The sequence below is a fragment of the Balaenoptera physalus genome, assembly GCF_965194825.1.
Source record: "Balaenoptera physalus genome assembly, chromosome: 12".
NCBI lineage: Eukaryota > Metazoa > Chordata > Mammalia > Artiodactyla > Balaenopteridae > Balaenoptera > Balaenoptera physalus.
The window spans coordinates 93,648,479-93,664,693 of record NC_138897.1 but is presented as its reverse complement, the minus strand read 5'-3'; the positions used below and the strand labels follow the sequence as shown (position 1 = coordinate 93,664,693).

At 45.1% G+C, this 16,215-nt stretch overlaps 1 protein-coding gene across 8 annotated transcripts in view; it reads left to right on the top strand.

Moving 5' to 3' along the window:
* Positions 1-16,215, top strand: part of SLC15A4 (solute carrier family 15 member 4) — a 186,729-nt gene that overhangs the window by 62,338 nt on the left and 108,176 nt on the right. For 3 of the 8 annotated variants that reach the window (XM_082418269.1, XM_082418267.1, XM_082418265.1), the window contains exon 8: positions 3,566-3,651. The exons of 2 other annotated variants lie outside the window; for them this stretch is intronic. In XM_082418269.1, the coding sequence (XP_082274395.1) occupies positions 3,566-3,651 (86 nt within the window). Of the gene's footprint in view, positions 1-1,781; positions 2,087-2,117; positions 3,530-3,565; positions 3,652-4,879; positions 5,048-16,215 lie in introns of those variants that run through there. 3 more of the 8 variants (XM_082418259.1, XM_082418270.1, XM_082418264.1) reach the window with 3 other exon arrangements.

Here is a 16,215-nt window from a genome sequence, read left to right as displayed (position 1 = left end):
TCAACCATTATCCCTTTGGTGAAACTTTTAGGTCATCTCCAGTTTTCCAGCATTTCAGATACCCACCACTTTCTCAACTAGGGTTTCCATGAGAATTACGCCTTACGCCTGGCCTAAGGCACCCATTGTATGTAATAAATTAACTTTTCTGCCAGGCACTGAAAATGGTGTTAGTGTATATCCCACTCTTGGGAACACTGATGAAGTAGCCAAACTATATTCTGTGTTCTGTGGTACAGAAGAGTGGAGGAGGGCTACAGATGTTCAAATACCTTTTTATACTTTTTAGAGTAGAACTGAGAGTCAATACAGTTTTTGGTATATTCACAGAATTGTGCAATCATTGCCATAATCAATGCACATTTTCACCACCCCGGAAAGAAACCCCCTGCCCTTTCACCCTTGGAGCTGTTCCTAAGTTGCCCTCCAAGTGGGTTCGATCCCTTTGGACAAGCAAAAACTTGTGCTTTTACATGGGCACAAACAGTGTAGGTGCTATACCTGCCATATCATCATGTCATCTTTGACAAGCTGAGAAGCCAAAAATACTTTGTTTTAATTTGTATATTTTCCCCAACTTCAGTGCTGTTGAGAATCTTTTCAAATGTTGAATAGCCACTGGTATTTCTGCATTGGAGACTTTACAAGCATTAGAATTTAGGAAAACTACTCTTTGGGGAGACATGCATTTCTGAAGGCCTGGGGTACCTTGACATTTAGTTCAAGACATTCCTAACAGATGTTGGCGGCTAATTCTGTTTACCTGGTAAAAAATGGTAACAAAATGTGTCAGTAAACAGCACACAGGTCACAGCTGACTTTATCTGACAGCTTTACATTTACATGACTTTTGATACATTTATGAGATTCATGTTGTTTTAAATTTTGCTGATAATTGAGATTTTATTGATATTTTAAGGTTGCCCCGTGGTTTTTTTTTTCTTTCATTTTCACATATTTCAAATTCATGTTAATTGCAACCCAAACTCTAAGTTTTCTTAATGTAACTAGAGAGTGGGGAGCCAGATGGAAGCACAGACCTGTTGGAGTCCAGAACTTTCCATCATCCCATCCCAGGCAGCCCCCCTCATTTCCCTGCCCAATTCCTGAAAATTGTCAAACAACAGACTTATGTATAAGTGCACTTTGGAGCTGGGGAATGTCCATTCTCAGGAAAAAATCATAATGAAACAGTATAATATCTGTAAGCACACCTCACATTTTAGACGTATTTTTCAGCAATTATATCCATACCTGAAAACACAGTCAAGTATCTCCACCTTGATCTTACTTAGACGTGTGGGTCTCATAACTGTGATGGTTAATTTTATTTAATTAATTAATTTATTTTGGCTGCGCGGCATGCGGGATCTTAGTTCCCCAACCAGGGATCGAACCTGTGCCCCCTGCAGTGGAAGCACGGAGTCTTAACCACTGGACCACCAGGGCATTCCAATGCGATAGTTAATTTTATGTGTTAACTGTCTAAGCTGAGGGATGCCCGGGTAGCTGGTTAACATTACTTCTGGGTGTGTCTGTGAGGGCGTCGCTGGAGCAGATGGGCGACTGAATCTGTACGCTAAGATCGCCCGCACCACGTGGGGAGGCGTCATCCCATACGCGGAGGGCTTAAATAGGACAAAAAGGCAGAGGAAGTGTAAATTCCCTCTCCCTGCAGGGCTGAGACATCCATCTTCTCCTGCCCTGACACATCGGCCTCTGGGTTCTCAGGTCTGTGCCCCCAGACTGAGGACTTACACCACCCGCCTCCTGATTCTCAGGCCTTTGGATCTGCACCCAATTTCACCACCGGCTTTCCCGGGTCTCCAGCCTGCAGACGGCAGACTGTGGGACTTCTCAGCTTCTGTCCTCACCGGAGTCAGTTCCTGTAACAGATCTCCTAGTGTCTCTCTCTTTGTGGATGCTATTGGTTCTGTTTCTCTGGACAACCCTGACTAACCCGATAACCATAGAGTAATAATTTGTTTTTTACCACTTTTTTCAATTCCATAAAGCAAAGGCAAAATGTATTTCAAAGCTTTCAGATAACAACTCTCTCCCATACCTCCGAATAAGGAATTTTTGTTGTTTTTCACCCCCATCATCTTCCACTTCAGGAGAGTTCTACTTTTTCCAGCCAAGTTCCCAGGATGGTTGGAAAAGAACGGGGCCAGGTGGAGGGGACTTTAGTTTCTGGGTCTCAGGGGAGAGGGCTACGGCAGAGAGACACCCATTTACATCATCGTGAGGTCGTAGAGGAGCTTTACCAAGGAGAAGGATACAGAGATGGAGCAGAGAGGAGAGCCCGGACTGAGTTCTGAGGAGCTGAGTCTTCATTGCCTGGGTCTGTTCTTACATTTCCCTTTGCAGCAAGTGACCAAAAACGGTCACTCGCCCTCTGGTTCTACAAGGATGAAGTCACTGGCCACTGCAGCCGCTGACCTTCAACACCCCCTGAAAGGAGTTCTGGCTGGAGATCAGGAAGGAGGCCCTCTGTGCTGTGGGAAAAACTGGCAGAACAGGCCTTCAGATAGTTAGAGATTTTCAGGGGAAGACGTTAAGAGCCCAATTCTAGTATTTCCTCATGCCTAGAAAAGCACTAACATCATGAATGGTGACATCTGCTCCTCGTGACCAGCGGCCACCTTCTGCCAAGACGTTTGCTTGACTATACACACCCCTTCACCAAAGTCACATGTATGCTGACCCCCGGCCCCCAACCTCTGCGGAGCAGTTCCTCAGAGCTCCTGAGAGGCTGTCTCCTGGGCTATCACCCTCATGTTGCCCCAAATAAAACTTAACTCACAGCTCTCACGTTTTGTATTTTTTTTCAGTGGACACAAGGCAAGGACACCTTCCAAAATGTCACTGTCCGGTCCACCTCAGACCCTGCACAGCATTGTCCTGTGTCTCCTCTTTCCTGTCTTTTTTTTTTTTTTTTTGGTGCTTGTTATCTTTTGAACAGTCTTTTTATATTTAGGGAATGTATTAGTTTCCTATCACTGCTGTAACAAATTACCACAAATGAAAGTGGCTTGAAACAAACACAAATTCATTCTTTTACAGTTCAGTAGGTCAGAAGTCTGAAATGACTTTTGCTGAGCTAAGAAACCAAGGTGTCAGTCGGGCTGGTTCCTTCTGGAAGCTCTGGGCAGGGTGCGTTTTCTTCTTTTCCAGCTTTGGGAGGCTGAGGCATTCCTTGGTTTCTGGCCCCTCCTCCGCCTTCTAAGCCAGCAATGTTGCATCTCTCTGTGCCTTGTGACAGCAGTCACATCTTCCTCTGAGTGACATCTGTCTCCCTCTTCTACTGTTAAGGACCCCTGTGATTACACTGGGTCCACCTGGATAATCCAGGACTCTCATCCCATCTCAAGGTCCTCAACTGAATCGCATCTGCAAAGCTCCTTTTGCCATGAAGGTAACATAGTCTCAAGTTCCAGGGTTTAGGATGGGGATGTCTTTAATCTGTCTCTCACAGAGAAATTCTCATATTATGAGTCTCATTTTCCCATTTGAGAAGTCAGAGTCCGAGCCTCGAAGCCCTCCACCTCCCGTCTTGTTGCAGGGTGCCGACTGTCAGGGAAGAGCCCCAACCTCACAGAAAATAAGCAGAACCAAGACCCTGAAGCTGATGACGAGGCAGGAAAGCAGGTTGGTTTCCCACAACTCCGAGGTCACCAGAAGTAGACAACAAGGCTTAATGGTCAAAAGCAAAGAAACTCACAGAAAAAGAGATCAGATCACCAGAGGCAGGGGTTGGGGGGAGGGGGAGTTGGAAATAAGGGCTAGGGATGTAATACGCAACATGATAATTATAATGAACACGGCTGTATGTTACAGATGAAAGCTGCTAAGAGAGCAAACCCTAAGAGTTCTCATCTAAGGAAACATTTTCTTCTATTTCTGTAATTTTGTATCGATATGAGATAATGGATGTTCACTGAACTTGAGATAATCATTTCATGATGGATGTAACAACACTTTGCTGTACACCTTAAACTTACACGGGGCTGTATGTCAATTATATCTCAATAATACTGGAAGAAAAAAAGACTTAATGATTCTGGAGTAATGGATGACAGCAAGGAATTGCCCAATCACAGCATGGGGAGCAATATGAGTGTCTGCCTCAGAGTACCGGGTTTACTGCCCAAATCCCACAAAGCTGGAAGCTGCACACACAGTGGGTTACACCGCAGCCGGGTGCCAAGGGTGCCTTCAGTAGCATACATGGGGCGTGAGCAGCTGCCCATTGGTCCCTCCATGGGCACCTTGACCCTCTCAGTTGCCTATGTGACTAGCTACCGAGAGTGCTCAGAATCAGGGAATGGTAATCCTTGCAGCAAGGACACACAGAGATGCTCCAGGGCTCCAGGCGCTGCCCATGTGGACATGCACTTGAGCTGAGTCAATGAGATTCACCCAGATGCAACTTGAGTTCCAATGTGGGCATCGTGAACACAGCTCAGCCTAGCGCTGCCATTCTTGTTGGTCCTTTTGCCTGAAGCGAGGTTTAGCTGTTGGCGGTGTGAGTAGCACCAGTCCTTTCTCAGTGATGTAGGGACATGTTCCTGGGGCAGAGGTGAAATCGCTGAGGGGCGGGGGAGGTCTGCACCAGCTGAAGGTCTTCTCTGGGGCTCGGCGGGCCAGCAATAGCAGTGTCAGTTTCTGCGTCTGGCTGGGTCTGCCGTGTGATGTTGGACGTGGTGCTTGGAGTCTTAGCTTCCGCGCTGCTTCTCTTGCCTGCCCAGGGTTCTGTGAGCTCCCCAACAGCCTTGCAGGACGCTTTTCTGAGCTCAGTAGCTAGAGCCAACTTCTGATACTTGTGACCAAAAAACTTGATCTTAATGAAAGCTACTCTTTTTTTTTTTTTTTGCAGCTCTGTGCCTAATGTGGGATCTTAGTTCCCCAACTAGGGATCGAACCCCTGCAGTGGAAGCACAGTCTTAACCACTGGACGGCCAGGGACGTCCCCAATGAAAGCTACTCTTAAAGTATTACTTTTGGCTGCTGGACTGTTGTCTCTTCTTTTGCTTATTTGTTACTGTGTGGCACTGTAGAGGCTGTGCTATCTGGGAAGCTGGTGTGTGTGTGTGTGTGTGTGTGTGTGTGTGTGTGTGTGTGTGTGTAAATTTAGCAAAGGAAAACCCTGAGAACTTAGCCCGATTTTATACCATCTTGATTCCTGCAGAAACACGGTATAAAATGTGTCTCAGGGTCCTGCTGGTTCAGTAAGTGACATTATCTCCTTAAACATACTCATCTCCACGGGGCAGGAGGATTGCTCTCCAAATGCACCGTTTCCTTTGCTGGCTCTTCTGCACCGATGTCTGCGGAGACATAAAAGGGAATCAGAGAGGAGAACATGATTCACATTTTCTGCCTCTGAACCAGGAAAACCCAGCCTTCAGCTGCTATTGATTTACTTTCTGTTTGGAGAGGTTGTTATTTGCTCCAACGAAGGCTGAACGCAACTTTATCAGCTTTTTCAGCGCTGCCCCAGCAAGGATGTGCAGAACTTCCACTTGACGGATCCAACAACATCTCAGAGCCGTCCACCCCAAACCCCGTGCATTTATATCATATCCAAGATCTTGTTATCTTTTTCTAGCACCTTTGGCTAGTGGAGTGGTGGGGGTGAAGAGAAGGAAAGTGGCAAGAGGGATTTGCCACTTTCCTAAAGACAAGATATCAAAACCACAAACGTGTTAGCTAAGGCAAGAAGAAATGACAAAATATATGTTCACTTCTGTTCAGCAACTTCTGAATCCTCTCTCCAGACACACAAGCGTTTTCTTAATGCCTGTGTGTGGAGTACAGGGCCAGCAGTGAATGAGATGCAGTTGTTCAAAATTGCGTCCGTTCTCCAGGTGCTGGTCGGGCAGAGGAAGCAAACACATCAGGAGTCATTTATGACTGTGCTGGGTTCACGGGTAAGCAAGGTCGTGGCCCCTGTAGGGCACTGATGTTCTGAGCGCTAAGTTGTTTGGTAAAGCTGGGCCGTCTTCATCTTGCCTTTTCCCAGCCCTGCATCTATTCCTTCTTCTTCTGTTAACAAAACCATATAATCTGGGGGTGCGGGGAACTGAGTCCACTTTTAGTCTATGAGTTTTCCTTGGCTCTGGAGGTAAGCATTTGACCCAGGCAACTAGGGCATTGAATAGTCTTAGACACCGTGGTAGCTTGATAAATATATATGTAATACAATGGTCTAAAGAGATTCAATTCCGAGTATTTTGTCTGAATGGTTAGCAAAAAGAGTGGTTCTTTTCACTGGAGGTACTGAGAGGTTAAAGATCAAGTCTGATGCTCCTGGTGGCCATCATTCTGCCTGCCTGGGCATGGAGTTGACACAGAGAAAGGCAGAACTGAGAGTCCGAGAGAGTGACAACAATTGGAGTACCTGGATTCAGCTATACCTGAAGCTTCCTGGACTTTTAATTTTATCTAGCCATACCCCTCCTTTTCTCTCTTAAACCATTTTGTGTTGGATTTCCTATTGCTCGAAACCAAAAGAGTCTTTCCTGCCACAGAAATCATGCCATACTTCCCATTCTTTGTTCCCCTCCTTGTCTCCTTTTTTATCTTGTTTGACCCTCAAATTTTGAAATTCTGTTGTTCTTAGGTGTGTTCTCTTCCACTCAATTTTCCAGCTCTCTGCTAGTAACATCGTCAAGTTTCTTTCAGATTATAATGAATGAATCAGGCACTGGTGTCATTAAACAGCATCCCAATGAAGACATACCTGGACTTGACCTTGGACAAAGCTGTCCCCGGTCCAAAGCCACATTTGGCTTCATTTTTCAAGCTCATATATCTCCTCTGAGAGCTGGTTTCCCAAACACAGGGGTATAGACTGAAGGGCCCTGTACAATCTGGGAATTCATTTTATTTTTGCCAGTTCACCAGAAGTTTAATATTTACACTCAAGTTTGTGCTTCCAAGGGAGAGTCATTATTTCCTCTCTCGGTTTCTATGATGCTTACAAAAACGATCCTGAAGCCTGCACTTGGGACTGAACAGATTCCAGTATGATCCCTGACATATGTGCGGTAAATATTTCTGCTGGGAAAAAAACCCCCTCATTTTATAATCTGTCCTCCCTTCTCCCAGAAGGAAACCTTGAATAAAGCCCACGGAAGCCAGGGCCTCACTCCAGAGGCCAGCTGGACAATACCCAGAGGCAGAGGAAAAAGGACTTTGACCGTCTGTTTTGGGGCCATGTCTCTGAACGTGCTCCTGAGACAGGCACAGTTACACTTTGAACTGGAAACACAGAGAACGCTGGGCTCTTTTACACAGACAGCAATTATGCAGGGAGCAGCCTCCGAATACTTAGAACACATTAAAATTTTTATCAAGTAAACATTTGGACATCATGGGTGACAAGGACCTGAATACAGGCCACGGGGCCTGAAAAAGGGTTTCCATGGCAACCCCGCTTGGCTAAGAGCGCAAACCGCAGACAATCACAAATGAGAGGCCAGCTCTTTCCAACGAGACCCACCTCCTTGACTGAAATCCTGCTTTGGTGCCCTGCTCCTGAATGGGCATCCCTGGTTTGTATTTTCAAAAATGACTTCATTTGGTAGTGTATATATGTCCATGCCACTCTCTCACTTCATCCCAGCTTACCCTTCCCCCTCCCCGTGTCCTCAAGTCCATTCTCTACGTCTGCGTCTTTATTCCTGTCCTGCCCCTAGGTTCTTCATAACCTTTTTTTTTTTTTTTAGATTCCATATATATGTGTTAGCATACAGTATTTGTTTTTCTCTTTCTTTTTTTTTTTTAACATCTTTATTGAAGTATAATTGCCTTACAATGGTGTGTTAGCTTCTGCTTTATAACAAATGTAAAATAGATAGCTAGTGGGAAGCAGCCACATAGCACAGGGAGATCAGCTTGGTGCTTTGTGACCACCTAGAGGGGTGGGATAGGGAGGGTGGGAGGGAGATGCAAGAGGGAGGAGATATGGGGATATATGTATATGTATAGCTGATTCACTTTGTTATACAGCAGAAACTAACGCACCATTGCAAAGCAATTATACTCTAATAAAGATGTTTTAAAAGAAAAAAAAAAAAATGACTTCAGCAGATATCACTTGTAACTCCCGAGAGTTGGGTATGTTGGGCTGACTCTCTGTTTAAGAGGACGGGAAAGGCGGCTTGAGAGAACCCACACGCCACTCACCCTCCCTAAGTATCAGAAGGATGAGAATGGGGCTGCCCAAGGCCAGGGGGTCCCCAACTCAACTCCCGTGTTGGTTGGATGCTATTGGCCTGACCCCAACATTTGCAGGGCCCCAAAGCGACGTTCATGGTGGTCCACATATCATGTATAAATGTTTAAACGTTACTGATCATGCTAATTATTAAATGAAATGTGTGCCATCCCCCAGCTTTGACATTTCAAAACAACCCAGACAGCCAGGCTTGATTGAATAGCCTTAAGATTTTTCGTAGTCACGTGCAGAAAATGTCTGAACCGGGAAATTCAGCCCCCGACACCTGGCCCACGGTCCTCCCCGACCTCTTCCTTCCCACATCCCTCTCCCAAACTTACAGAGACTTACCTGCACACACGTGGCCACCTGTCCTGCAGAAGCATCCTTTCCTTAGACCCTCTGCAGACAGCGGCCCCCAGGCTCAGGGCTGGGCACACAGGCTTTCTGGTCTTCCCTTCAGAGGTTGGCCTCAAGTAGAGGCCCTTGCCGGCCTGGAAGTGAGCCTGGGGCCATTATGCAAGGGATCCTGTGGTCCACATACCTGGAATATGGTCCAGAGGGGAGCCCAGAACTCCTAGTGGGCGTGACCCATTGGCATTAATTTCCTCAGGCTGCCATAACAAAATACCAAAGGCTGGCTGGGTTACACCACAAAAATTAATTTCTTGGGAATTCCCTGGCGGTGCAGTGGTTAGGGCGCTGCTTTGATGGGAAAAGCAGCGGTTTCCCAAAGAGGGTATAGTTCTCTTCACAAGGGAGAAGCAGAAAACCGTCGTTTCTGATAGAAAAGCTCTTTTTGATTGATCAAAACCTCCGGAGTTGACAGTTTGGGCCAACGGTGCACTGAACTGAGGTTGATTTTTCCACACTTCCACTGCAGGGGGCACGGGTTCAATCCCTGGTTGGAGAACTAAGATCCCACATGCCACGTCGTGCGGCCAAAAAAAAAAAAAAAAAAAAAAACAAACTTAATCTCTTCATAGTTCTGGAGGCTGGAAGTCCAAGATCAAGGTCTTGACAGGTTTGGTTTCCTCTGAGCCCTCTCTCCTTGGTTTGCAGACAGCCTCTTTCTTGCCCGGTCTTCATGTGGTCTTCCCTCTGTGTGTGCCCACGCCTGGTGTCTCTTTGACCAAATTGTCTCTCCCTATAAGGACACCAGTCACGTTGGAGGAGGGCCCAACCTAAGAGCCTCATTTAACTCAATCTTCTCTTTAAAGGTCCTATCTTTGAATACAAACACATTCTGAGAGACTGGGAGTTAGGGCTTCAACATATGAATCTGGGGGAGGATAAAATTCATCCCATAATAGCCTCCTTCCCTGGGAGGGACGCAGGTCTGTAAAAATACACAGGCGGAGGAGAGCCAGACCGGGGACCTGTGCAGTGTGGGGCCTACCTTGCCTAGGTGTGAGGGTACAGCTGGGCTTTCTGTTTGCTCACCGCTAAAGCTAATGGTCTGGTCCCCTGGTGGTTTTGGAGACCTCTTCTCACAGCTGGGTCATTTAAATGCTATTCTCAGATCCTCCTTGACCTAGAACATGATCGTATCTGCCTGTCACACTCATTCAGTGATGAGCATGTCTGGGAAGCAGTGGCATTTTGCCAAAATTCATGGGCTGTCGGTACAATCGAAGGTGGTCAGCTCATAGAAAACCACCGCATCTGTTGCCGGATTAATCATTTGCAGAGCTAAAGAAAGGGGGAAAAAATCGGCCTGTGCTATTGATGGGAAAAGCAGCGGTTTCCCAAAGAGGGTATAGGTCTCTTCACAAGGGAGAAGCAGAAAACTGTCGTTTCTGATGGAAAAGCTCTTTCTGATGGATCAAAAGATCCAGAGTTGACAATTGGGGCCAAGGGTGCACTGAACTGAAGTTGATTTTTCTGCTCTTGAGGGAGTTTGATCATTTGCGAAAACTGAAACATTAGCAAACAGTGGATTCCCATTTGCAGGCTCCCAGCAAAGTGGAAACTAGTACAGCAGACACGCGCTTCACTTGTCAACCTGCGCCAGCCGGGCCCCGGCGTCTGACAAGTCCCGCAGGCGGTACCTCTCCTTCAATCTTTCTTCCCAAGAACAAAGACAAAATGGTAGGATTTGCTGAACACGGATCCTCAAAGAAAATTCCCAGCCCATAGACATGCCTATGTTCCCGGGACCCACCTTTGCATCTTCTGATCGAGTCTCAACACAATAAAGAAAAAAGAACAAACCGGTGATTCCTACTTGTTGAAATTAGGAATTTTACTAATAACATTGTAACCGAAAGTGGGGTCCTGCTCGCTGCTCAAAAGCCAATAAAGAGGCCAGGTTGGTGGAAAGGAAAGTTTGCTTTATTTTGGATGGGGGGCGGGGAGAAGGCCGGATGCCTGTCCGAAGGCCGACCCACCCCAGCCCAATCGGTGGGCAAGCGCTTTTATAGACGGAGGGAAGGGGCTCCGTGCAGAACCAGCACAGGCAGCTCCGACAGGCATCTTGAAACTGGTCATCGGTGGTCTGACCAGTGTCATCTTGATTGTTTTAGGTACAGTTAATCTTCAGTTCCAGGGTCGGTTTGTCTCCATTTCCTTGAGGCCAGTTCACAGAATTGTGGCAGCTTATGTCATGGCTACAGTCTGGTCATCGTGTAGTTCACTTCTTCCACCTGATGGGGGTTTCAGTATCTACAAAACAGCTCCCAGGACACGGCTCAGAATATGATCTCTAGCCCTTGAGGAGGAACTAAAGGGCCTTGACTATGCTTAGTGACTAAACTATTATAATTTAGTCTTGTTGGACTGTTTTCCTTTGTTTCTGCATTTTCTCACTTCTCTGATTAACCTTATTCTTTGGCTGAAGTTTTTGCACAGACAAAAGGCAGGCTGAGGACGTGGCGGTGGGGGGGGAAGGACCATAGGGTCCTGCTCCATTTCAGCATCACTCGCCACTGACTCACTTAGAAGAACTGGGCGCTGGGCTAAGTGTTTTGCCTGCATGAAATGAGAAAAAATCTTCTCAGTGACACTGAAGTCAGGCATCCTCCCATTTTACAGCTGAGCAAACTGAGGATAAAAGTCATTGAGGAATTTGCTAACGGCCACTCAGCTAGTACGTGCCCTGAGTCAGTCAGCTTTTCTTCTTTTTTTAAAGTGTACCATTCAGTGGTTTTCGCTATATCCACAGAGTTGGGCAACCATCACCACAATCAATTTTAGAACATTTTCGTCACCCCCCCCAAAGAAACCCCATACCCTTTGGCTTTCTTGTCCCCATTCTCCTCAGCCCCAAGCAACAACTACTTACTTTCTGTCTCTACGGTTTTGCTTACTCTTGCCTTCCTATAAATGGAGTCATACAAGATAAGTCCTTGTGAGTCTGCCTTCTTTCAATTGGCGGCATACTTTCAAGGTTCATCCATGTTGCAGCATGTATCAGAACTGGATTTCTTTTCATGGCTGTTTAATATTCCATTGTGTGGACACTTTGTTCATCATTGATCTGTTGACGGACATTTGGGTTGCTTTCATCTTTTAGCTATTGTAAATAGTGATGATATGAACATTCATATACAAGTTTTGGCGTGAATACCTGTTTTCCTTTTTTTTTTTTTGGCTGTGTTGGGTCTTCGCTGCGCATGGGCTTTCTCTAGTTGTGGCGAGCGGGGGCTACTCTTCGTTGGGGTGTGCGGGCTTCTCATTGCGGTGGCTTCTCTTGTTGAGGAGCACGGGCTCTAGGTGCGCGGGCTTCAGTAGTTGTGGCACGTGGGCTCAGTAGTTGTGGCGCACAGACTTAGTTGCTCCGCGGCATGTGGGATCTTCCCGGACCAGGGCTCGAACCTGTGTCCCCAGCATTGGCAGGCAGATTCTTAACCACTGTGCCACCAGGGAAGTCCTCCTTCTTTTTTTAAAAAAACACTACTTTATTGAGCTATGATTGACATGTAAAAAGCTGTACATGTACATCATGTTGCAAAGATCTTCCAGTTTTCCCCTCATTCCATCTCCTGAAATAAATTCCTCCATTTTTCTTCTTGAAGAAATTCCCCAGTGAGGCACTGACCTCTTGCTTAATTTGAATGAATGCTCCCTCCCCCTACTGCAGAGATTCTGCAGTTTTCTTTCCAGTGGACGCCTTGGTTGGTTCTCCCATTTCTTGGGTCCCACATCTTTGGGTTTTTCACCCTCATTTTCATCCACAACTTACGTCTTCAATAATGTGCTCGGTTTGGGAGTCTTTTCATATCTGAAAATGAACTTACTTTGTCCTCACCTTTACACGATAGTTTGGCAAGGCTTAAATATCTAGGTTCAAAGAGATTTTTACTTAGACTTTAAAAAAAAAGTTTTATTGAAATATAGTTGATTTACAATGTTGTGTTAGTTTCTTTTTTTTTTTTTGGCCATGTGGCATGGCTTGCGGGATCTTAGTTTCCCAACCAGGGATCAAACTCAGGCCCCTGGCAGTGACAGTGCCGAGTCCTAACCACTGGACCACCAGGGAATTCCCTGTGTTAGTTTCAAGTGTACAGCAAAGTGATTCAGTTATACATACATATATATTTATTCTTTTTCAGATTCTTTTCCATTATAGGTTATTACAAGATACTGAGTATAGTTCCCTGTGCTATACAGTAGGTCCTTGTTGGTTATCTATTTTATATATAGTTACTAAGACTTTGAAAGAATTATTCCACATTTTTGTAGCATTGAGCACCATTCATGATAAGTTTGATGCAAGCTTGATTCTGAATTCCTTTATAGGTGAATTCTGTCTCTCTTGGAGCTCTTAGTATATTCTCTTTATCTTGAAAGTTCTTAAATCTCACGAGGATGTGTTAGATGTGGATGTTTTAAAAACGTGTTGTGTTTCCATGAGACAAATTCTCTTATTCTAAGATTCATGTCTTTCTATTGCTCTGGAAAGTTTTATTATTTCTTTGATATTTTTCTCCCTTCCACTAGGTCTAGTGTCTCTTGAGCTCTTCATAGCTGCTGCCTTGCTGTATATTCTGGGAAAATTCCTCCAGTTCCTCTTCCAGCCATCCAACTTAATTTTTAGTTTAGTTTCAGTAACGTTCTTTTAAATTTCCAAGAGCACTTTTTTGGTTGTTGTTCCCTGATTGCTTCTTTATCACATTCTTGTTTTCTGGGTAGTTGATTTGAAAATGATAATTAGGATTTTTTTAAGCTCTCTTCTGTTCTCTGAATTATCTTGGTTTCCTACCTGGTCAATTCATCTGCTTGCTTTTATTAGTCTTTGCTTTTCTTTCTTTCTTTTTTTTTTTTATAAATTTATTTATTTTATTTATTTATTTTTGGCTGCGTTGGGTCTTAGTTGCTGCGTGTGGGCTTTCTCTAGTTGCCGTGAGCAGGTGCGGGCTTCTCATTACCGTGGCTTCTCTTGTTGCGGAGCATGGGCTCTGGGCGTGCGGGCTTCAGTATTGCGGCACGCGGACTCAGTAGTTATGGCTCGTGGGCTCTAGAGCGCAGGCTCAGTAGTTGTGGCGCACGGGCTTAGATGCTCCGTGGCATGTGGGATCTTCCCAGACCAGGGCTTGAACCTGTGTCCCCTGCATTGGCAGGCGGATTCTTAACCACTGCGCCACCAGGGAAGCCCGAATCTTTGCTTTTCTTTGTATGTCTGCTTCTCTTTGGCAGTCGATCCATGTTTGGGAACAGCTTATCCACATTTAAAAAATTGGCCAGTTGCTCTCCAGATATTTTATAACATTTAAACACCCACCATCCTGTTTGGTGACATTCCTCTCTCTCCACAACCCCCCCCTCTATTTGGAGTGACTTCAGTAAAACAATTGCAACGCTAATCATTGCCAATTTGGAAGAGGACAGATGATGGACTGCTTTCGTTTGCAATCATTTGACCATTTCTGAGATGTTTATTGATTTTTTATATGTCTTCTTTTGCCAGTTAGTAACTGGTCAACAAATAAAAACAGCAAGGAAGCAGGGAAGAGATGGCTGGGAGAGAAATTCTTCGGCATCCCTGAGTTCTCATTAAATACCATCCTTTCTCTTCTCCACAAGTCTGAATGGCCTGGCATTTTCCCTTCTCACTTCCGCTCAATGAAAAGTAATAATAAGTAAGTAAGACGAGTTACTTTATTCAACTGGGAAGAGAGATAAACTAGTCAAGACCAAGTAGGAGAGAATGCCTTCTTTAAAGCTGCAGAATATGCTTGGCTAATGAGAAAACAGACCTTTTGGCTACCCTTCTCCTTTATCTTCTCTGATCTATTCTCACGGTTGCATTAGGAATTTCTACCTTTTTCATTAAATTGCTCCAAATGAGGAGAAATCACCAAGCTACAAAGGCTCCTCTTTGGAAGTCATAAAGCCAGCTCTTTAGAAATGCAGGCACAGGTTGAATCAGACAAAAAGCCCTCATTATGTGGGCACGCTTAAAAAATTCAGACCTGTGTGCACAGATTGGGGTCAGGAGCAAACGGGACGTGACTGCAGATGCCTCGGTTCCTTGTCAGGAGCCTTGCAAACTAGACCAAGAGAAGAAAGAGTAATAAGAGAAAAACAAACAGAAGTTTATTCATGTGCGCGTTGCACATACACAGGGAAGAACTCAGTGATGAGTAATTCAAAAGGGTGGTTAGAACTTGGGCTTATAAAGCACCTTAATAAAAGCACAGTCATTTTGTATAGAAGTGACAAGACAAAGGAAAGGGACTTTGAGCTTCTAAAGGCGGCACATTGTTTGAAGGTGAATATATGGAGGAAATTATTGGGAGGAAAGGGCTAGTTAGTAAGGTTTGTTATGTAGATTTCCCTGGTGCTGTCTCTGGGCTGATAAGGTTCTATCTAGAGTTGAGTCCGGTGATTCAGAATCTTCCCGCCCTTCCTGGTAGAGAGGGAGAGGGCAGAGAGTTTTGCTTGTGTTTGCTTCTTTTTAATTGTCTTCACCTCAAAATGATTGGAGTGGCATACTCTGAGCCCCTTCAAATACTACTGAGCACATTGCATGTGGCGAGTCCAAACTGAGATGTGCTCTCAGTATTTTACTAGGGATTTACTGTATTTACACAGGATTGACTGGATTTGGAAGATTTGCTGCAAAAGTACAAAATATCCATTAAGAAATTTTTATTCGATTACATGTCAAAAGGATAATAATTTAGGTAAATTGGCTTAAATAAAATATTTAAATTATTATGTTTTTACTTTTTAAAATGTGGCTTCTAGAAAATTTTAACTTACATATATGGCTTACATTTTGTTTTTAATAGACAGTGCTGGTCTAAGAGCACTGTGAAATGTCTCTTATCTATTCATACAGGCAACATATTTATTGAGAAACTGCTATGTGCAAAGCACAGGATACCCGAGAGGGAGTAAGGACAGACTCTCTGTCTCCCTTGCCAAGGGTCCCCCTGAATTAGGAAATGACTGATCCAGGCTTTAAATCCAGGGGCGTCAGACTTTTGAGCTGTACGGGGTCCCCCCGCCACAACCCTCTCCTTGATCTATGGTTAGAATTCCACGTCCTCTCCGTGCCATTGGGACAGTCATAGCTTCTCCAATCCAGCGTCTGTACTTTCCCAACAAATAGTCTGTCCTTGGCATGTTGGAGCAGGAAGCAAGCACAGGTGGATCTGTGTTATTATCATGCACGTGTCAGGGCAGGCATGATTGGCAATGTAGCATATATGTGGTCTTCCAAACTCTGGACACACAGAATTGTCTCAGACACACACACAGAGGGAGCAGTCTAGAAAACAGAACCCTCAGCTTCTCCAATCCTTTTCTCACTCCCTCAGCATCTGGTGACCCAGTACCTGCCCACCTGGCCAGAGCAGCCTGGGGTCCTTAGCAGCCCTGGGGGGCAGGAGAGTGTTGTTTGTTGGCTAAGAGGAGTGGTCATCTCATTGGTCGCTCAAGAAGAAGCAGGTCTCTTCCTACAATCTGCTTGTCTTTAATTAACCAAAGAGAGAAAATAGATTCATGAAGATGACGCAGGGTGTCAGATTAGGGGAGGGAGGGAA